The sequence below is a fragment of the Lissotriton vulgaris genome, chromosome 2_1 (assembly GCF_964263255.1).
Source record: "Lissotriton vulgaris chromosome 2_1, aLisVul1.2, whole genome shotgun sequence".
Lineage (NCBI taxonomy): Eukaryota > Metazoa > Chordata > Amphibia > Caudata > Salamandridae > Lissotriton > Lissotriton vulgaris.
Window position 1 is genome coordinate 390,042,468 of NC_141687.1, and position 23,716 is coordinate 390,066,183.

General features: G+C 42.7%; 1 protein-coding gene across 2 annotated transcripts in view; it reads right to left on the bottom strand.

The window, feature by feature from the left end:
- The window catches only part of HYCC2 (hyccin PI4KA lipid kinase complex subunit 2), a 699,566-nt gene that overhangs the window by 44,287 nt on the left and 631,563 nt on the right, over positions 1 to 23,716 (bottom strand). For both annotated transcript variants that reach the window (XM_086955234.1, XM_086955235.1), the window contains exons 10-11: positions 20,599 to 20,686; positions 8,119 to 8,278 (exon numbers count right to left, since the gene is read on the bottom strand). In XM_086955234.1, coding sequence (XP_086811360.1) covers positions 8,119 to 8,278; positions 20,599 to 20,686 — 248 coding nt within the window. The remainder of the gene's footprint in view (positions 1 to 8,118; positions 8,279 to 20,598; positions 20,687 to 23,716) is intronic.

Here is a 23,716-nt window from a genome sequence, read left to right on the forward strand (position 1 = left end):
TTTATTTAATGGGTTTGAAAACTTATGTATACATTTCACTTGGAGTCCTTTTGTCCACGGGGCTCTTTGACACACACAAAATGAAAAATGTTACATTTTAGCAGATTGTACAAAAAACTTAAACGAGCCCAGAAGGATTGGTATTTCTTAACGAGTGTTCGATGTCACACTGAGGTAGTTACGCCATGTTAATCTAGTGACACATTTAAAAAGCACATGGACCTTTCCTGTTTGGGCTCCGGTTGGAGGGCGCGCTGGACTGCCTATGGATGTTCTCAAAGGATTATAGCTCTAGATTTTTTTACGATGCTAGGAAGACTGTGGTTGGTTGGACAGGAGATTGACACTTCTATCGCCCAAAAGGAGCAACCCTAGCCATTCATCTCTTGGACCTGCCTTGCTGCTCTTACCAACTATGTAGTGTGGAGATTAAAGAATATTGGAGAGGTGAGCGGGCTGTAGAGAAGAGCATCAGTGGTGTGCCAGCATGACCTCTACCAACAATTACCAGTGGCTGGAGAACACCGGCAAACCTAGCTCCTGGTGAGAACCAGGAGAAAGACTCTTGTGGGAGGGAACACGCTAAAGGAAAGAGACTCGGACACTCGCGGGCCAGGGACCCCGCCCCATCTGTGCTTAGACTTTGTGGAAGGGAGGTCCCTGGGGAGATGAGTTGGCTACTCTACTAAATTCCTAAGGCGCCCTGCTCGGAACCTTAAACCTTAAATGTCGCTTATATGCGCTCCGTGCATGCTTCCTGTAAGTGGACCCACCACTACCACCTTATGTAGAATTATAACTGTCGATCTCCCGGGCAGCTTCCCACATATACAATTTCGGGGACAGTGCATTCTGTTTGTTCAGCCCTAAAGGAAGCTGCACCCCCGTATATTTTTGTTTGGTCTGCCATTCCTGGGTGCTTTGTGTCTCGAGATTCGCTAAATAACACGTATTTAAATTGTCTGGCCAAATTGCTTCTTGTGTCCCCAGACACATCCTGGTGGCGCTTTGTGTCTAGGATCTCGCCTGACAGCGGTCTGTATGGGGGATCGCCACTTTGCGCATCCGTCTTTTTACGAGTGGGATTATGTTGTAACCCTTCAAGTGTTACGTGTTTGTTACTGAATGTCCCTGATGCATACCGCCTGTGGATTCTCCATCCCCTGCCTGTGAAACACTCATTCCTTAAGTGGATTGTAACCTGACCTGATTCTGAACCCCAGAGAAGAGCGAGCCGAGTAGCCTAGTAGGTTTCTTAGCAAACGGTACTGAACGTCTGATATGTATTAACGGAGAGGGGTATAAACATCACACAAGGGGTATATGTAATACTAATTTGCTATTTCTTTTTGTTTTGACTTGAATGTAAGGCTAGTTTAGTTTGTGGTGATGTGTTACAGGTATTGTGTGTTGGACATGTTCAGGGGTCGATACTGTTTACCATTCTCATTTGGCCCATATTCACACATCACCTTTTATTTTCATAATACACTACACTCTATAGGTCTCCATTACAAAAAATTCGAGTTATTAGTGTTGCATTATTATTTGCTAAGCCAAAAACTCAAACTTTTACTAAAGCGAGACCTATTGTTTTGCAAATGCTTGTTGAATGTGTGCTCAGCACTGGTCTTTGCTGTTGCTCCTTATCACCCAGTCATTTAGGTATGGAGACAAGTGGGTGGCATGTATATGTAAGTGAATTGCGTCGACTGCCAATTACTTGGTAAAAATCCTTGTTGCTGTGATAACCCCAAAGGAGAGAACTTTAAATTAGTAATGTTTTCTGCTTACCATGAAATTAAGGTAACAATAATGTGCCAGGTATATGGGGATGTGGGCATCCTTCAGATCTAATGCAGCCATCAAGTCCCTCTTTGTAGCAATGAAAAGTGACCACGTGAAAGTGTTCTGATGAAATGAACCTCTTGAGTGGTCATATATTGAGAAAAGGCCATGTCCTGTCTGCGAAAAAGGAAGTAGAAGGAGGAGATCCCGTCCCCTTGTTGGTGTGCGGACATAGGTTCTATGGCGCTCTTTACTACGAGCACCCATGCTTCTTCCTACAGGAGCTGTAGATGGTCTGAACTCAGTATATGACGGCAGTTGGGATATTTAGAGGGAGTATGTGTAGAATTGGAGTCAGTACACTTCCTAGCACAATGGAGAGGACCCAATGGTCGGAGGTGATGTTTATCATTGTGCTAGGAATTTGGAAATCCTTCTCCCAACATGTGTAGTGGGATCGAGGGGAAGAGGAATGAAGTCAAATCTTGTTAGAAGAGGAGGCCTTAGGAAGGCCACTACTACCTTTGTTATTACACCTCTATGCACCCCAATGAAAGGTTGAGCCCTGTTGTGGGTCCTGAAATGGAGTCTGCAGGGTAGGGCCTTGCCAGGCTATTGATGTTAAACTGCCTCATGCAGGTTCTTGTATCATGGTTATAACTTATTATTGCAGTTTCATTGGTACTGCTATGTTACCAGTGCTTTCCGAACTTGATGCTTTTCTGGGCATTTTGAAACCTATAATAGCTGAGAATCTTGTTAACCGTTCTTTCATCCATCCTAAATGTTGGGGATTTAAAAAGGCAATGTTAGGAGAGGTTCTGCATCTGATGAGCTGGCATCCATCAAAGATCTGTTGCTTCTGTGTTTGCACAATGATTATAAAACATTATAAAATGTATAATCAAGGAATGTATTTGTTGTATTTCTTGGGCTATTACAGTTTTGAGCCATTAATGGTGACTTTGCTAGCAACTCAGTTGTCCACACAACTATTACAGCAAGAGGTGGTAAAAAAATTATTTTCTGTCGAGGACCAATTCTTTTTATGTTTTTGCTGATACTTAGATGTTGCCAGGAGACGGGAAAGTGACCACAATCAAGTTATTTTTACTCCAATGACACATGGAGTACTGCAAGAACTGTCGTTTTGACCTCTTTCTTTTGAGGGTACTATCACTAATGATTTAAAGTCCTAAAGATTTTGAGATACTGAAACAGAGCTGGTTTTCTAATAGGTGTCATCAGCATGTCTTACACTCCATTGAAGTATGCACAGTTGAGATCTCCGAAAGAACCAACATTTGGTTCCATTTAAGTTTCATGCAAGTAGAGTGTGTCGTTTGTTTAATTCACATTGTTAGAAGTTGGTTCAAAGCAGGCAGGAAAAAGCTTTGGCTGGGAGACTAGGTGCCTTACTGAGGCAGCTCGCTAAGAGGAATATAAAAAAGAAAAGTGCAAATTTGAAGGGCCCCAACTCCTACTCAACACAATCTTCTGTGGAGCTCAGTATAGGGTGTGGTGACTATATGCATTTATGCTGGAAGGCAACCTTTTGTTCTAGTAGACTCCAAGCTTTATTTAATAAAATCGAAACACCACAGTGCTTAATGACTATAATAAATATATATATACATTCGCAAAGAAGTACGACGCACCACGCCACAAACTGAGGACATCGACACAGAGGGTAACAGACCAGAGATACCTCTGAAGCAGAAGTGACCAGGGCGGAGCAATCAGAAGAAGAGGGAGCGAGTACAGGACAGACACAAAGACAACAGCCTACTTTTCGCAAGGAATTCAACCTCATCAGACAGTCATGGCTGAGAGGGGGCAAAGGGCGTCCCCCGGAGCAATCAAAAAATGCAGGCACCTCAGAAGGAGGGGCGGGAGAAAACACTGGAGATGGAACAATGCCCACCAGAAGTCGGCGGGCCGAACCAACAAGAGTTAGGAGATAACCTGACCATCATAAATCTCTCTCCAAGAACATTGTCACCAGATGAGGAGACTGGCCTTAAACTAGGTCTAACATTCTGCCCTACGAGCTGCTACGAATATACTTAAACCCGGATCGACTTATTTAAGTTTATTCGGAAAATAAAACTACTGAAATTCTTCAAATTAAGAAACCCTGGGGAACAAGTCACAAGCGGTGTAGCGAGGAGACAGATTGACAAACAAGAATCAGGAGGAATAAATATCCGTGATCTGGATACTCTTGCAATGTTGGAGGATTTGAGAGATGAGAATACCACCCAACCAGTACCACAAATGGACAATACCAGGAGAGCGGCAGAGATGGGGATAACCGAAGTAGGAGAATTAAGCCCATTTAAACCGCCATCACGCTTCTACCCCCAATCACCCATTAACGCAATTGATAATTTCTCAGAAACTGCAATTCGAGAACTGCAAACTTTGAAAAGAAAAGAGAAAGACTCAAAAGACAAAAGAAAATGGAACCTATTCTTGGGCCAAAGGAAGGCGATACGAAATCTTGCACAGAATGACTCAATCATAATAAAGCCGTTGTATAAGGGGGGCAATGTTGTCGTACAGACTCAAAACAATTATGTCAAGGAAGCTCTCCGACAACTTCAGGATAAAGACAACTATGCCCCCACAAGAGAGGACGAATACAATAAAAGTATCCAAGAATATGCAAAGTTGATCAACAAGTGGTATGAAAGAGGAATATTAACAAGAGAAGAACTACTGTTTTTACAGAATAAACAGCCGAAAATTCCAATGTTCTACCACTTGCCTAAAGTGCATAAGGACGCTGCTAGACCACCGGGGAGACCGATTGTGTCATCAATTGGAGGACAGACTGAGAACATGTTGAAATTCATTGATCACTTTCTCGCACCATTTGTTGGACAATTGAGTTCTTACACGAAAGATACCAAAGATTTTCTAAAGCAAATCCAAGATGTAGTTTGGAAAGATGACTTTATCATGATAACACTTGATATTTGCAACCTATACACTAGCATAAGGCATCAAGAAGGCTTAACTGCAGCAAGAACTTTCCATGGACAACGTCCAGCCCAATATTTGGAACATAGCGAAATGCTTCTTGAATTCATCTCGTTTTGTCTGAACAACAATATTTTTCTCTTCCAGGGCCAACGATATTGGCAGATACAGGTCACGGCAATGGGCACTTGCTTCGCCCCTAGTTACGCGAACTTGTTCGTGGGCTGGTGGGAGAAGCAGGTGGCCTGGGCCGATGACAAGGAAGAGTGGGTAGACAAGATAGTCTGCTGGCGGAGATACATCGATGATCTCTTCGTAATTTGGAAGGGATCAGAAACATCGGCAAAACAATTTATCTCTGCCCTCAATGAGAATGATTTGAATTTAAGATTCACTTACGAGATGAGTCAACTTTTTGGATCTTAAAGTATTTGTAGATTCTGGAGTCATCCAAACATCTTTATATAGAAAGACCACAGCTGGTAACTCTGTTTTACACAGACGCAGCTGCCACCCTGCTACCCTTCTAAGCAGTATCCCCTACGGGGAACTGTTAAGAATAAAAAGGAACAGCTCAAGAAAGAAAGATTATGATCGGGCAGCTAGTGAGAGTATTGGACGTTTTGGATTAAGGGGCTACTCACAGAAAACATTGCATCTAGCGAAAGAAAAAGTGGAAACAATAGAAAGGCAGACATTACTCAGGGACTCACAAACACGTCTATCAGGGGAAGATATAGGGAATCTGAGACTAATCACGAACTACTCTTCAGCAGCCAGTAAGTTAAGAACGATACTGTGCAAAAATTGGAAAATTTTGAAGTCTGACGGTGTAATAGGCAAGGAGCCTTCGGATTATCCAAAGATAACATTTAGAAAATCAAGGTCTTTAAAAGACTATTTGGTACAAAGTCACCTTACCAAACCATCACCAGCCTCAGGTCTGCAGAGCCTTTACGGATCGTTCCCGTGTGGGAAATGCAAAGCTTGCAGTAATAGCAAAAAAGTCTTAACATACCAAATTCCTGATACTGAGACACGTACGAGAATCTCGAAATTTATGACATGTAGTACAACACATGTAGTGTACTGTCTGGAATGTCCCTGTGGCTACCGCTACGTGGGTAGTACAGTTAACGCAGTTAAGATGCGAATACTGGAACATTAGAGAGAGATTGCCAATAGGGATGAAAATTACCCTGTAGCCCGTCACTTTGCTAGTCACCATAACAGTAACAGAACACAATGTTTTTCTGTCTGGACTGCGTCCCCAATGATGTTAGGGAAGGAGATAGGGAGAGGAGGTTACGACATCTGGAGTCGAGATTCATTATCGAACTCCAGACCAAGTCACCTAATGGGTTAAATGCAGGAGAGGAACTGATAACTCATCTGTAGAGTATTTAATTTAAAGCAGTATCCCTGCGTATTAGGGTCACGAATCAAAAGGTCTGACAAATAGCAATGTTGAGGAATAGAGTGGAATAACAGTGCTATGGGTGTAATTCAAATTAAGGAATTGTAATGAAATTTAAAGTGATTAGGTTATATGTGCTCATAGAAAATATGTTCTGACACACAGTGTTATTATATGCCCATCCAGGGCTTACTAATTTGAGTGAGAATAAATTGAAAATGTAATTTGATAGAATCTTTGTTCACTGTAAACATGTGACAAATAACGTGAAAACATCTGAATTGTTTAAATTAAGGAATGATGACTATGTGGTCGTTACCAAAATACTCGCTGTAAATAATCACAATGCACTAGAACGATACCATTTGCACATTCCAATATGGCGCTCATGAATTGCTTTGTACAGTCCTACGTTTATTTTGATGAATTTGTAAATATCAACTTCCGCCTCAGAAGGCGCCAGCCGACACTGACAAAAGCTACGGCTGAACTATGTGCAATAAATCTCGATTGAGATTGAACTAACGAGAGTGCTGGTCCTTACTATTCAAGTAGCAGCGGAGCTTTTTATTTGTATATATATATACATATCTCCATTCAAAAGAGTTGCCTGTCATGGAAAGAACCCACAGACCAGGCAAATATCTGCCATATTATTTATTCAAAGCAACAGCAAGAGAGACTGCAAAGCGGCAGCAATTTGTCCAGCCGACGCGTTTCGTGCTTGGCGCACTTCTTCAAAGGCTCTGGACTTCTGTGGCATGAATAGGCATTTTCTAACCCCACTTGAATAATAATAGAGTCCCGCCCTTGTGGGCGTGGCCACACTGCAGCCCGATGGTAGCTGTAGTGCTTGTATTGCTTCAGTGAGCTGCCTTGTTCATGCAATGAACTTGTTAAATCTGTGCCAACTCTTCAGTTTTGAGGTGGTTGGGAGCCAGGAAGGGGATACTCTGACTTAATGTATAGACTCTTGAAGGGACGAAGTGAATAAATCAGTTCACTTTTCACTAAATGAGGTTCTAGCAACGTTATCTATTAAAATCATGATGGTGTATGCATGGATATAAAGCCTGACCATACGAGGTTCGTTAAAGCTGTGGCTATATGAAGATGATGTATATGTGAACTATGAAATGTATGCTAATACTACTGTAATCGCTGTGCTTTGGAAACAATACTCCTTGGGGAACTCAAATTCTTTTGGTTTATTTCTATGAAGAAAAGTCAATACAAACTGTTGAAAAAACATCTTCAGTTATGGATTTGCTTTCAAACTAGACCAGTGTCCCTTGCACTCGGACCAGGAATATCTAAGGTAACCCTATAAGATCCAGAGCCAAGTCACATTGTTATGATAACCATCAAAGATGATATTGATAAAAAAAAAAAGATTTGTCTAGCTTATACAGGTATCCTAAAAATCGGTCATGGTTACACCCTCAAGCATACACAATTACTCCTCTAACACCGAAACACAGAAAAAAAGCAAAACTCAGGAGTTCCACGGATATTTTAGAACATTAGCGTTGTGCCTAGACCCTTCAGTGTGCATTGCACTTCTGCTAGGCTTAGCTGTATTTACATATGCGATGCCATTTCTCTCTAATACATTATTATGGGTAGAACGGTTTCCAGAAAATACCAATGTTGGGAATCTAATCAAGTAGCAAAAACACGTTTTTTATTTCTTCTTACAGATTACAAAAGCTTTATAATGGCTACAAAAAAGATGGCCATACCATCAAATTCTACATGGTACCTTTTCAAGAAAAAATATTACATTACGCCAACATCTAAACAGTGATGACTCTTTCCTTGTTAGCTAAAAGCCTCCTCCTTGTCACTACTCCAGCAAACACGTATGTACAGTCAAGCTGCTAGAAGACAATCTACATGCTCAATGACTTGAAATTGTGAGAGCTTACCTTCTCTCTTCCAGCGATGTCGACGGATTGAAGCAGTAGTAATGGCAGAACGGGAGATCCTTTGAACTGTTGGTGTAACCTCCACTTTCAGCACCTTTTGCCCCTGTTGAGAAGTATCTGGGGCATCAAACGGTAATGAATTTTTCATAGCATTTGCCACCTAAAAAGACAAATAAAAGCTTGCTTAATCACTCATTCCAGAAACCCAGTGTGGCTAGCATAAGGTTGGTCCGGGGAGGATGCAAGTCACTTGGTTATAAGCCATGCCAAACTTAGCAATATTGCAAATGGAGGCAGTAGGGTCACGATACTGTCTAACATAAGCTTCCACAGGAAAAACAGTTCAATGAAAAGTATTAAAACAGGATAGATAGACAGATCTAGCACAGTGGTGCTTACTACTGTGTATGATAGTTAGGACCTAGTTACCATAGGAAGAGAGTTTTTTTGGTTTGCTGGTAACTTTGGTGCCTTTTGATGAATCTTCACAAAACGTCTCCAAAAAAAGGTTCATCCACCTCAGCTTCTTCCTGAAAAGTTTTCAGGTAATGTGTCAAGCAGGTGCGAACAAAAAGGAGGGGTTCCAAAATGTAATTTCGCCATGCCATTTTCCATAGGAAAATTAAACAGCGATACCGCATAAGTGGCAGAACAGAATGACACCAAATTTTAGATTTTAGTGATATGGTGTAGATCAGTTCAGTAGTTTCTAAGAAATGAAGGTTAAACATTTTTTGCATATTGTGGGCTGTATTATGCAATGCGGTGCATTTTCTTTGCTAGCGTCGGGCGTACCTTTCAAAACCTGCCTTCAACTCAGTGAGAGAGCAATGGGCTGAATTTCATTGCTGAAGAAGAAACAGGAGGCACTTCACTGCTTGAGGGCCTTATATTAGATGCCGAGATGAAGTATTGTGCCAAGCGAGATCAAGAGGTGCTTCGGGACTTAGAGCAAAATACATTATTACTAAACCAGCAAATCCTGGACAAGGCTATTGTGGTCGGATTGGTGTTTCAGAGTCAAATTTATGGGTGCTATTACAAATCAGGAAAATTATTACATTCTTTCAGTAACTAGCAATGACAGCAATTAACATGCTGAGGTGGATTAGGGATGATGTGGGACAACTGACGAAAGACGGTCCGTTTTTGCAAATTACTGTTATAATATGCAGAGCTTTAGTTCATCAATGACCGCTAACACAATGGAAACATTTCTCGCTGACATAACTGTGCATGTAGCCACCTCCGCTCAAAAGGAATGCTCTAGATTGAACAATTACTGCAGATGAAATGAAGTAATACATCACTTTCAAACTAGTAATACACCTGGTACAATGGCTACACCACAGAATTCCTTTAGTGAGTTGTAAGATATCTCACCTTACACATCACGGCTATCTTTCAGCGATCTCTCAAAATTCTTCTCAGGGTCTAGTCACAAGCAAACCCTAAATTAAGCTTTGCTCAGCTCTTGGGTAGCATGGCACAGAGCAGCCAGGCTTACCTCAGAGTCAATGTGTTGACAAGACCAAAACAACAAAAATCCAATTAGTAGAATCAGAGATATGCAATTTTAAAAATTTCAGGGTAAATAGTGGCAAGAATCCCAAAGCACCACTCGCTATCTGGTCGTGCACGACTGGGAGAAAGTCTCAAGTTCAGGCTGACAGCAAGGGAGCATGGATGCGATACAGGAAACAGATCAGTCCAGCTGGAAAGTTGCCATCTCAGTGCAGCACAAAGAGTCCCACTCGTTGCTACACTCTCTGGGCTAAAAGTAAATATCAACAAATCTACCCATTCAAGAGGGGCTTCGGGACCCGGGTCTCACCATGAGTGACAAACGGGTGCAGTGGAAACCGGATACGTTCCACTACCTGGGAATCCAGATTTACCGCCAGTCAGGTGATCTCTTTGATGGGAACCTGGGGAGGGCGGTGACTCGATTAAATCGCAGATGTGGTTTTGGAGCACACTGGCTGTAACGGGTAGGATAGCACTCACCAAAATGGTGATCCTCCAGCGGCGTCTATACTACTTTACCAATTTGCCAATATACATACCAGACTCCTTCACCTCCTTAGAGAAACAGATTAGGGATTTCATCTGGAGCAACGCCAGGCATAGAGTGGTACTGTAAAAGCTGTACTTCCCGACGGACCAAGGTGATCCATAATGAGCTGGTGATACCCTCAGAGGGAAATCCCAGTGGACCGGCGGTACTTACTGTGAAAACAATCAGGTGGTGGCAGGAAAAGGGCATCCAGATACTTGGAGACCTATACCACGAGGGGGAGCTCACACCATACACAACGCTATTAGAAGAAGAGGGGTTGCCACCAGGACAATTCTTCGCCCATCACGCGCTGGTAGCCTCACTCACGGCAAAATGGGGGGAGCCACAGACGCACCTCACAACGCAATACTTACACGTGATGGGACAGGGCTGGCATCTAACGTGCTGGTTTGTAGCCTCTCTCAGAACTCATGCAGCGATTAGCCTCGATACACTCCCTCACAAGAGGGAGCGGAACCTGGGTCACCAGGTTACTGACACGGAATGGGCCCGGGTGCTGGAGAGCCCAACACGCATCCCCACGAATATGCGCTTCCAGCAGATACAGCTATACATACTTCAAGGGCATATCGCACGCCTGCAAAAATGAATCAATATTTCAGTCGATGAGATGCAAAATGTCCGAGGTGCACTGAGAATGGGGCTGACTTAATACACATGCTCTGGAGCTGCACCCGGATGGGAACATAATGGAGTGAAGTGGCAACAATATTGCACACCCGTACTGGTCGGGAGCTGCCTTTTGATTGTCCCACCTATTTATTGCACAAGTTCCGTAGGACACCCAACACGAAGGTCACATCCAGATTTTTATACTTGGGAATGATAGTAGCCAAGAGGCTGATAACTAAATGTGGAAAGCACCAGACTCTCTCCCCCCCACCCCCTCCCCCCATATACAGGCCTGGGGGAACTCCAAGCTTGCGTGGGCCAAGGCTGAAAGCCTCGCCATCAGACGCGAAGAAACTCTGGGACAGCGTAAAGTTCCAATTGCAACAAACTGGGATGCTCTCTACAGTGAATTACAGAAAAACACATATCCAGCAACTGGGACTCCGCGGAAGCCCAGGCTGTAGGTAGCTAGCATGCATGCAAACTGCAATACTGCATATGTCACGACACCCTTTTACTGGCAAGTATGCGCTGACTGTATCAGTGTACAACCACACACTTTAAACATGGGGGTGTAGCTGGTAGCTGCCAGCTGTAAGTGTAACATACAACACTACATATGGAAACGGGGAGGGGTTGAGGGCTGACAAATCGTTACACATGTTTCGTTTTCTCCCCTCCCCCCCTTTTTAGGTCTTGCCTTGCAACGCAGCGCATGCCCTGCTCGCTTGCGAGACTATTGTCGTCTGTTTTTCTTCAGAAGCGGGTGGAAGCTCCATCCATGCTTTTCATTGGTGCACATGAAAAATCCTTGCTTTTGATTGCAAGGGAGGCATGTTTGTTCCCTCCCTGTCTGTTTGCTGTGCTTGCCCGGACAGGAGATGTGCACGTGCACAGCGTCTCTTTTGCTCTCGCCGTTTCAGGTATGGTATCTGTGTGTGAGGCACATTGTGAGCATGTGTCTCTCTCGCGCTTCTCAGTGGGTCACCAACTCCCACCCGGACTGGACTTGTCGTCTTCAACAGCATCGCGTCCACCCACGGGAATCCCCGGTACCGCAGCAGTGTAAGACCTCCGGGCTGGACTCGTCGTCTGCAGCAGCATCACGTCCACCCACGAGGATCCCCGCTGCCGCGGCAGTGAAAGACCTCCGGACTGGACTCGTCGTCTGCAGCAGCATCTCGTCCACCCACAGGGATCATGCTGCTGCAGCAGTGAAAGGCCTATTAACAGAGTGCTTCGAAGAAGCCCGTCAGGCTAATAGCAGCAGGGATTTGGCGTGTCGTATCTGAGGTACAGGGAGCAGGCTGATTGACGAGGCTGACTCTTCTCGACATTTAATAAAACGGAGGCGTCGTTTCTCAGGGTTCTGTTTCTCTATCTGTATTTGCTTCATTTTTCCACAACCGCTGAGCAACAAGGGCTAGCGGCTTCCGTACAGCGTTTGTCCATTTGGGTGTTTTCAAGTAGTGCTAGCCTGCTGCTTTGATGGCTTGGATGTGCTTAGAGACATTGTAGGGAAAAGAGCAACGCAAAAACCAAAGCAGATTTCAGAGAGTTACACTTAGCGCCGTGAAGTCGTCCATCTGAGGGGGGGCACATGTGGGTGATTAAGAACTTGTATTCAGAGGTTGCAGACCATAGCCCAGGCGAGGGTCTGTTGTTAGGTTAGATGGATGGATGGATGGAACAAGACTCTCAAAATAGTGAGGGTGATGACAGGTCAGCAGTCCGCCTTCTTAATGGAATGTCTCCCCGAGTACTGGACCCCTGGAATCCCCCCTCCAATCTTCCTTAATTTGGGTCTTCCGTGAAGTCCCCATATGTGTCACTCTTCACGCTGTGCTATGGTGGCTGTCTTCCTAAGAGCACAAAAGAGGTATTATCTTGTGTGTGTTAATGCTGTATGGGTGAATGTAGGCCTGGGCTCCTACTAAAGTAATGCTTCTCAAAGTTTGGGACGTGGGGCCTCCAAGTAGAGGTGGGCATCCATACCCCGCCAATTGATATGAAAAGCCTAGCCAAGGGTCTGGCTTAGCTCCTACAGCCATGCCACGAGTCAAGCTACCAGCCTATTTAGAATGTAAATCGTGCACCAAATGCAACTAAAGGTAAGATAAGGACTCCTTAAAATGTAGAACAGTTTCGCTTTAATACATTAGATTCTGTGACTGCATTGAGGGGCATTCATTAGAAGTAATAAGTTCTAAACATTAACTTAGAAACAACCATGCTATTAGTGAACCGGAAGGCAGATCAGTTGACAACTGCTTCCTGTCTGTGGCCTGGGTTGTTACTACAGATGGAGAACCATTATAGACTGTTATAGAACACCTTGGTGCCAACTAGTGTGTTCAGAAGGCAGGCTTACCTTCCTCTACAGGGATCTACATTGTGTTAGTAGGATGAGCACTTGCACCATAAGGACCAATATTTTCTTAAAAATGGGGTGATATGTGCCCTATAAGGGACCCTTTATTTTCTTTGGCTCAAAATACCAGTCCTTTACATTTCCATTGTTTAGGGTGGGAGAGAACAAATACCCCATATTTGTCTTCCGGTCAAATGGCACACTCGCACTATAGGGATCGATCCTACCTGTGACAAAACAGTTGCTCCATATAGACCTATATTGTAGTTCGAGGGAGCACCTGAGCGAATGGGACCTCCATTGTGTTAAGTGAGAGGAACAGCTCACCTACCTGGACCTAGATTGCTTTCAGATGAGAGAGAACACTTGCCCATGGAGATATGTATTGATCACAGTGAGAGGGAGCACAGACCCAAAAGGGACCCTTTAGAGGAACCCCTTTAGTCTTTATCTGGACTGAATACTTCCATGGGTGACAATGAACCCTATGACGGATTTTATGTTTGGTGGAAAGTAACATCTGCCTCATGAGGTAGTGCATTAAGTTTTTTTGTGGAGGGCATATCTGCCTCATAAGCCCCTATAGCATGCTTAGTTTAGATGGTTCTCTATCTGCAGTGAATTAGACGTGGCAGGGGCCACATAGTTGTGCTGAACACAAGAAAAAACTTGGTCTCGCATTTGCGAGAGTTTGAGCTATTGGCATTGTAAATGACAATGCCTTTTATTTATGTGTTTAAAAACCTGCAAGCTGTGCGTAAACAAGCACTTTGTACCTATAGACCTTGCGTCTTGTAAGCAAGGACTATACGTACAAAGTGCATGTTTATGCGCCGTTCGCAGGTTTTCAAAACAAGTGAATAAAAGGCATTGTCATTTAAAATGCCATAGCTCCAACTCTCGCCAATGCAAGACCTATTGCATTGCAAATGCTTGTTTTCTTTGCTGTCAGTTTATGCATATCCTTTTCCTTCTTTTTATGCTCTCTTGTTAATCTATTACTGTCGCCTAGCTGGTTGCGAGTACCAGTACAACAACTTTATCTGTATGTTCGTGCATGTAAAGGCGTACAGAGGTAGGCATGTAATAGCATATATACTCCAGAGGACAATCAGAAATGTAAGCTAATATGTAAATGACATGACTTCTGTCCCTCCTTTCTTCACTTGCCTACCTATTGGGCACGAATTGTAACTGCACCCAACAGTCTTGTTTTTACAGCACTTATACTGCCTTGGGAATGCAATAAGATCTTACAAATGTGCATGTCCCATACCTCCTGTAATAGTTGGAATGCCCAACAGTGCCTGCATATATATGCTGTATGTTGTAAAAATACAAAATCAATAAAACAGAATTAAAAAAAAAAAAACGTCCCATTCGTGGTGTATGGGGCATCGAGGAACATAAAAGTGTTGCAGATGAAGTAAGTGGGGCTGTGCCCAATTCCACCCTCCCATCCTGCCAGTGGTGGCTAATCCAGGTACATCTAAGCTCCTTAATGTATGTGGTAGTCTAGGAGGAATACACAATTCCCAACTGTCAGCTGAACCCAGTCATATGACCGAGAAACAGGTTACAGGCACTAAAAGAGTAAGGTAGTAAAATGCCAAGTTTCTAAAAGTGCCATTTTCAAAATGTTTACTTAAAACCGACTTCACCATAAGTTAGTATTTTTCATTACAATTAAAAAGACACCCAACATGACCTGGTTAGTTGCTACTATTTGGAAATTACAGGTTTTTAAATGCAATAAGGTAACTGTAATGGTATCCTATGGGAGAGATAGAGCTTGGAGTGGTGAAAAACGAATGTAAGAGATTTTCACTACCAGAACAAATAAATATTTAAAGTAAATGTCCTACATTTTAAATACACAACACCCTGCCCTGTGGGCTGTTTAGGGACAACCCTAGGGGTGATTTATGTGTATTAAAAAGGAAGGATTGGGCCTGGCAAAAGGTTTATTTTGCCTGATTGAAATGGAAGTTTAAAACTGCACACTCAGGCTGAAATGTCACACCTAAGACATATTTAAAGGACTACTTAAGTGGGTGGCACAATCAGTCCTGCAGGCCCGCTAGTAGCATGTAATTTACAGACCCTGGGCACTTTTAGTACCACTTTACTAAGGACTTTCAAGTAAATTAAATATGCCACTTGGGTGTAAGCCAATTCCACCATTTTTTAAGGAGAGAGCACAAGCACTTTAGCACTGATTAGCAGTGGTAAAGTGTACAGAAACCTAAGACCAGCAAAAACGAATTGAGCAAAAAGTGGTGGGCAAAGGAATAAAGTTTGGGGGTGACCCTGCAGAGAGGGCCAGGTCCAACACTAAGGTTTTTGGAAACTGGCTGCTTGAGGTCCTACAGCCCCTATATAACAATAGTTTCATGATGGGGCGTCCATCTTGCATGACATTTGACACCTTCATAATGCACTGGCATCATCACACATTAGCGGGCAGCTGGAAATTGAACTGGTCGATATTAAAAATAATTTGGACTGTGATGGATTGGGTTACCTATGGGTGGGTCCCGTCTTGGAGGGGGATTTCGTCCTGAGGTATGCACTCATTACAAATATCCCAGGGAAAGAGTCAGAGTTGATCAAGCTCTCTCAGACTCATTCTCCATCGAGGGGAATGGAATATTATTATTTGTGATTATTATTTGCATTAGCCATCAAACTACTCAAGGCTTTACACATACCCCTAAGTTTGAGGTTTGGACTAGTTTCCAAAGTCGAAGATCTTATCTTGGTGTAAGCAGATGATATGCTTACTTATTTATGGCACTGTGAATTCTAAGGTCCTCATGTAAGGAAATACCTGGATTGCTTTGGGAAATATTTAGTGCTTTCCATAAACAGGTCCAAATCAATTTTGTTCCCAGTTAGAGGTGGGTGCATGATGCAGACTGCTGGAAATGTTTAGACAAAGAAAACTCGCACATGATTGTTTTTACTGTAAAACGGTTTACTCTTTCCAGAAGGAAATTACGATCTTAGGTGGTTTGCTGTAAATAATATGAATGTTAACGGCCTTGGGAATGGAATCATTATTTTCTGATATGTACTTTTCTGTAGATTTTTCATATGATGCTTTATAGAAATGGGTACTTTTGTATAAAACAATATATGAATCTTTATATTAAAAAACTTGGTTACTTCAGTCCCCAGAACCTGCACTAATGCTTATAATCTCTAAGACAAGTAACCGATTCTGGCTTACACTTTATACTATAATATTTAGGGAGAGCAAAGTTTCCCGCCAATAATTACTCAAGCTATCAGACTAATAAGGAATAAGGAAAACCAAAAATGAATGTCCAGTCTTGCAGATGCTTAGAACTCAATCCAAAGTGATCTAGACCAAGCATTTGCAATACAATAGGTCTCGCATTTGCGAGAGTTTAAGCTATTGGCATTGTAAATGGCAATTCCTTTCATTTATGTTTTAAAAACCAACACGTAAATAAAAGGCATTGTCATTTACAATGCCAACAGCTCAAACTCTCGCAAATGCAAGACCTATTGCATTGCAAATGCTTGTTTTAGAAGCAGGCCGTGGTCCAAGGTACCAAAGCTTCTAAAAATGTTTATCGACAATCCCAAGGGGCCCCTTGTCTTTTGTAAAGGGTTACCATCAATTTGGATTCGGTTGTAAAATATTAATGTTTTGCAACCGGATGTAGGCTGCAAAGCATTATTACATAAGTTTAGGAATCGGTATTTTGGAAGATATGCTCTTTACACACCCTTTCCAAATACTGATTCTGTATTGAGCCTGGAACCCTAATTGCGATTCTGTAAAAATGCTATTTTGTAGTTTCAACGGCTCAACTTTGACCTCTGCAACTGCAAAATACCTTTGTGCATCAGGCCCCATGTCGCTGGCTGTTAAGAAATGCGCGGAGCTTGACGATCACAAGTTTAAACCTGGCAATGAGATTTGGTATTTCATCCTTGCAAGGTAGGTAAAATGAGTACCATTAAAATGCATTGGGCATGATTCATTCCAAGTGACATGACTCAATCCTTGAGAGAGGGACACTGCACGTTTCCCCCAACCCCCCGCACCTCGGTGAGCTGTCCCGGAATATAAAGTGCATCAGTAAATATGATGAAACGTGAGGACATTCAATACTATGACTCGTCCAGTTTGAATGATAGCACCTTTCTTGGGGTGTTTACTTATCCTCTTTCTGTATCGTGGTTAGCCAAGACCGGGCGGGTGTCTAGGGAGACCCCATGTCCAGTCTGTGAGACTGTGTTGAAGTCATGGCGCCACTGCACTTGCTGTACTAGTGATGGCTGCAACACCGCTGATAGTTCCTGCGGTTGCCAGTTCTAGCGTCATCACTAGGGGGCAACAGAGCGGCCTCGTTAAGCCTCACGCCCTGAGTTAATGGATGTGGGGTAATTTGAAGACTGTACACTGAAGTGATTGGTGTCAGAGCTCCCCCCGCCTACACTACAAGGAGCGTAGCAAGGGTGTTCCAAGTGCAAAGGAAAATGAGCCCCCATTCAGCATTGGTTGGGTAGTAAAACAATCTAATATTCAGGGTTCCGTAGTTCCGAGGTTGCGGTGCCACTGCACCCGTTGCACCAATGATAGTGCGTCCCCGCCCCCACAAATGACAGTACGGCCAGAGATGGGTGTGTACCTCCCAACCTGTAATGGCATTCTGAGGGTGGTGGGGTGGCAGAGCTAGCCCACCCCCTACGCTTGGATGGGACTGTAAGAAACGTTAGTGTTCCGCAGCAAACGTAGTGAGGTAAGTGGTAATCACAGGCCCGTTTACACATGGTTTTGTGTAGTGCAGATCGTCAGCGCTGCTGCATAATGCTGTAAGCACAGCAGCAGCTCTTCACTTAGTCTTAGAGGGACAGCAGCACACGCCGTGAGAGAGAGCTCGAAGTGTTGTACAGCTCCCACCAAGGCCGCTGATTTAGTCACACGACCGTTTGTAATGATCAGACACTGTAACAATAACATTACTCTAATTTGGGATCTCAGGCGGGGAGAGCAATGCTAGCGTTCGAGCCCAGGATATACACGCATCTCAGCAGCAGCGAGAGCTTCAGTGAGTGAACTATTATCGCAAAGCAGTGGGCGTCCTGCCAGAAGGTGTTAGAGATTCATATGACAGGGTAGAGGGCCTGGAATTAAAACGAAAGCAAAAGAAGCAAGGAGCAGTGAAGAACAACATTGCGAGAGTATGTGCAACTACGGCTAGAGCTGCTGACTTTGGAGTTGGGAGCCAGGCTCGAGTCTCGGCGTCAGCACAACGCCTGTGATTCTCAGCAAATCACTTAATCTACTCCAGTGCCTAAAAAAGAAAAACGCCCTTGTGTAATGCAACTGGTGCTTGTGGTAAGCGCATCAATGCCTTTGGGTCGAGATCGTGCTATATACAACTGCTAAACGCAGTATCAGCACTGGTCGCATGGCTAATTTCAAAACAAGCCGCGAGTGATGCGCGTGAGCACGCACGCGCTTGTGTGAGGGAGCAGGCCATCTGTTTTGCATAATGGCGCACGAGTCTGGGCACTATAATGCAAAACAGATGTCTACAGTGTGGGTAACCGCCACCAATAGGCCATGGGTGGAGCAAAGGCGGGACATGCACTCTCCTTTGCCCAATTGCGTGCCGTCTTTTTTAGAAAGACGCACGCAAAGCCCAATAGCCTGCAAACAAAACTAAACCACACGCACAAGCATATGGTCAGATTTCCAAAGACTTTTTATTGTTTACATAAAGTCTCTCCAGAGCAGCACATGCGCGCTGCTACAGGCTCGACCTAAAAAAGGCTGAAAATTATGTTGCAGACAAAAAATAAAAACGGACCTGGAGCTGATGGCACCAAATGTGTGTCCATTCTTACAGTTAATGCTCATAACTCAATGCAAAGTGATCCAGAAAAAAGATGACAATTATATTGCAGACCAAAAAAATGGAGCAGATGGAGCCAATAAGTCAACAAGTGTTTTCAGGCATTTCTTTCCTTATTGACCAAAGACACTTTGGTACTTGAACTGAATACAAATGAATTAATAATAATGGTGATCAGAAGAGACCAACTTGTGAATGCATAGTGCGATACTGATTTTTAATGTAATTGGTACAAATGGAAAGGTTTTGTATGCATGATGTTTTTAATATATTGGTATAATAAATATCTGTGCAAGTTATAGTCTGATAGCAGGTAGTACTTGTTGGCTGCGACCTTTGCTCCCCCTAAATAGTGTATCATATATGAACCTTGTTTTACTCTCAATGAGCAATATAAACTCAAATAACATATCTTAGTGGCCACCTATTAATGAATATGTTAGAATTATGTTATGACTTTGGTTGTTACTCTTATTTTATTTCATATACTCTTTGCTCGTGTTAAATTTTCCCTTCAAAATATATGGATAGCATTTTTATTGCATAACATTTAATTTCAATGCAAGGAATTTACTGTATGTCATATACAGTATAAGCACTAATAAAACTGATATTCAGTCGGTTATTAGAATATCACTACTCATAACAATTTCATGTTTAACGACTCCGATTACTTCAATAAATTCAACATAGGCAATTTGATTACTCCTGCAACTGTGATTGCAAAAGAAGTGACCACTATCATGAGGCTGAGTAGTCTGCATTTTTAGGTTCATAGAAACTTTTCACAATGCACTTGGAGTGAGCCTCCTTCTACAAAACATGTTTATCATGAATTCTCTACCATCCTACACCTAGCAATCAAAATTAACCTAATAATTAATATTAAGAATAAACTCTTGTAGTAGAATATTAATACAGCACTAAATTGGAACGTTTGTTACCTTAACATTCAATACTAACGCTACATTAGTGATATAGAAACCGTTTCTAGGGATAACTCAAAACTGCATAATGCCCAAAGAAGGCCTACCCTTGGAGGACATTCATGACCTACTACAAGAGTATAGCTCACCTAAACCTTTCTTGGATACCAATACCTCATACTGAGATACAATTCACCCATTCCTCTAGTCTCTGGGCAAAGGCCAGGTCATAGCCGCCTTAGCATCCTACAGGCATCATAGTAAGCAATAGAGGACACTGAATACTTGATGGACATACATCACGGGCCATGGTAGTTGTCAGGCGTCAGCAGCTGTGCCTTTCCTCAGCTCGTGAGGAGTTAGAGGAAGAAAAGAGATGAACATTTAGCAGTGTAGAGGAATATTGGGTTTTCCTTAATTTTGGTAAGTTTCTGATTTGTGAAACTCTGGTTCATAAAATACGTAATGGGGAAAGATTTCTGCACCCTCTTTTCTGAGTCAATTACTATTAATAATAAACAATTATCCCTGGTGTCACATGATAATTCAGATTTAACAAGCTGTTAAATGATGAGGTTTTAGCTTGGTTCTTACCAGAAGTGGCTGAGAGTACAATTCCAGCTGAGCTCTGTAAATAATGTCATCGAGCACCTCCTGGCCAAGCTCCCACTCTCCATTATATCTAAAGGAGAAAACAGTTATTTCAAGCATCCTGCAGTGCTCAAAAATGTATCGCAGTTAGATGTAGAACCAGAACATGTTCAATATTAACTCTATCTCAACGACCTCGCATTCCAACTTGGAAACACTTGTTGGCCACATTCTTACTTTGTTTATCTGACAATTCTGATGATTGTCCAACAGCTTTACCATTCATATTTCTTGTTGTAACTGATTAATGTTAGTATCATATTTGTGCTTTGCAAAGGGTGCGACTTTTTCTGGGTTGACTATGTAAATCTCATAATAAACATATGTATATTTAAATGTAATATGATCAGGCTCTAGAGAATTTATGTTGGATTGTATGGTAGGTACATTCACAATATACTATAATTGACTTTGAGGCTTAGTGCACCTGATATTCAGGTTTGTTTTTAAAACTGATGCTTATAGGCGTCCCTTCTGTATTTTGCTTTCTAGAAAGGAAGCCTGACGAACATGTATGCTGACATCAGTTGATTTCTTAGGCTGTCTGCGCCCTCAGACAGAGTCTAATGGCAGGTTGGCATGGCACCTTTTTAGGTGGAAAAGGGCCCAGTTCACAGAACAGGGAGGCTCGAGGGTTGTGGATAAATCTGCGGTTAGATAGAATATCCACCAGAAAAAGATTGTTACTGAAGGTAAGTAAATTGTTTGTCTGATGGATACTTCTATTCACCGATTCCTCGCCATGTGAACAGATATTATAGCAGTACCTCGCCAGGTGGTGGGTCTGTGAACTGGCAAAGACCAAAAAGTCCTGCAGGACTGAGCAGGCAAAATGCCCTTCAAAGGACCAGACTGCTGAGGCAGAAGAGCTTTGTGAACGTATGTATCAACGCCCACTTAGCTGAGCCACAAATGTCAAGGGTTGGTGCTTCGCATGCTGGCGCAGTGGTAGAAGCATTAGCCATGGTAGAATGAGTTCATAAGCTTTCTGGAAGTTGCTTCTTTGCCAGTGCATAGCAGATCTAGAGAACAATCCGTCAGGAGATGGTCGGATTTAGCACTGCCTTGCACTTCTACACTTTGGAAAACCCAATAGCTGATGTTCTTCAGTGCGAGCTAAATGAAAATGTTGTGCCCGTTTAGGGACCAATCGTTGGACCTCTCTTACTTCTTAGTGGAGATGAGATTGAGCAAATAATGTTGGAAAGGTGATAGATAGCCTGCCCAACATGAAATGGAGTGGCCACTTCTAGTAGAACGGAAGCCCGGGTCCCCCACAACACCTTATCTGGGAAGAATGTTTTATAAGCAAGATTGACAGAAAGAGGCTGCAGCTCCCACACATTCGCAGGAAATGTTATGGTGATAAGAAAGACATTCTTCAATGTCAGACGACTTATTGGGCAACCATGCACCAGCGCAAAAGGGGTGCACATCAAAAAAATGAGAACCAAGTTCAGGTCCCACAGTGGCATCACAAAGAGTTTTGGCGGAAATAAATGCTAGAAATCTTTCAAAATCTCATTATAAGAGGTGATATAAATAAAGTAGACTGATCCAGAAATCATAAAAAAGCAGAAAGGGCACATAAATAGCCTTAAACAGTGCACATAGAAAGTCCTTGCTAGGCCTGAGACAAAACAACAAAATGCCAGACAGCTTGGGTTGGAGTGGGTCAATCTGTCAGGAGCCACTCCTAGCCACAAATGTGTCCCAATAGCTGGTGTACACCGATTCTATGAATTATGAGCTGCCTTTTTGCCGCTGGATAGCTGCAAAAGATATTGGATGTCACAAACATACATACTCTTCTCTCCTTCAAGCCCTGCCGAGTCAGAGTTGAGTATGGCCTAAAGAGGTCACTTTAATAAAGGATTGCAACAGAGAAGATTTCCTTCAGATTGAACTTTGAGATCAACATGTAAGCACGCATTATCATTTAGAAGTAATCTCCGTTGGAAACAAATCTAACTCGACAGGGCGAAGAGACTGAGGCCTGAAGGAGAGAAGAGTATGTATGCCTATGAAACCCAATACCTTTTGCAGATGTCCAGCAGCAAAAAGGCTGCTCATAATTCCCCTGCATCCATTCAAGTGGTGCTTCTCACTGTGAGATGCTGGATGGCCAAGTGTTTTAAAGCAAAATGTCTCCAAACCTGTACTCAATTAAATACTGTATGACACTTCACCATCATTTTGAAAATGATTATAATATAAAATGAACTCAAAGTAGCAAGACAGTCGATATATAATGTTATTTCCAAGTGAGATCAAGAGATCTGATGCACCTATCATTAAAGGCTAGGCACTGGGGAGGAAGCTGCGCCTCTGGAGGTTGCATTGGATATTAAAAACAGAGGGTACACTTGTGGATGTGCATTGGATCCAGAGAAGCCTTATCCAGAATATAATATTGTTTCTTAAATTGTATATTTTATATGACAGATGTGTTTAAAGGTTAGCAAATGTTGATTATAGCAGAACATGGGTTACGCATTTCATATGACTCTTATGTTATGAAGTCCTTCATCGACTGATACATTTTTGCGAGAACAGTAGAACAATGCTGCTGGAAGTATTGGCATAGAATGTTTGAACCTGCAGATTTTAGGTCACAATTGCAAACCTGTATGAGGCATATCACGACTGCACCGGGGTAGATAATGACTGAGCCCCTATCATGCAGTACCTTAGTAATTGTTGTTACTGTATTATTTTATTGATTGCATTATTGTTGTTTAAATTATTTTTATTGTTAAAACAATTACTACAACATGAATTTACAACCTCCTGAGGCACATATCAAGCCCACAAAGGATAGTCTTCAATTATATGTACATCTGTATTAATCATGCACTTATTATGGAGTTCTTAACATCAATGATGTAAATTTGTGCGATGGTAAGAGGTTAAAAGTCACATGATGTCACTTCCGCTACCAAGCATTTTAGTGAATTGATGTCCATGGTGCTAACCTTCGCTTAATGAATGCATTGGGCACTTTCCTCAGTAGCATGACTGAGGGTGGGTGGGGGCTGGCTTGAGGGCCTGTATCTGGAGA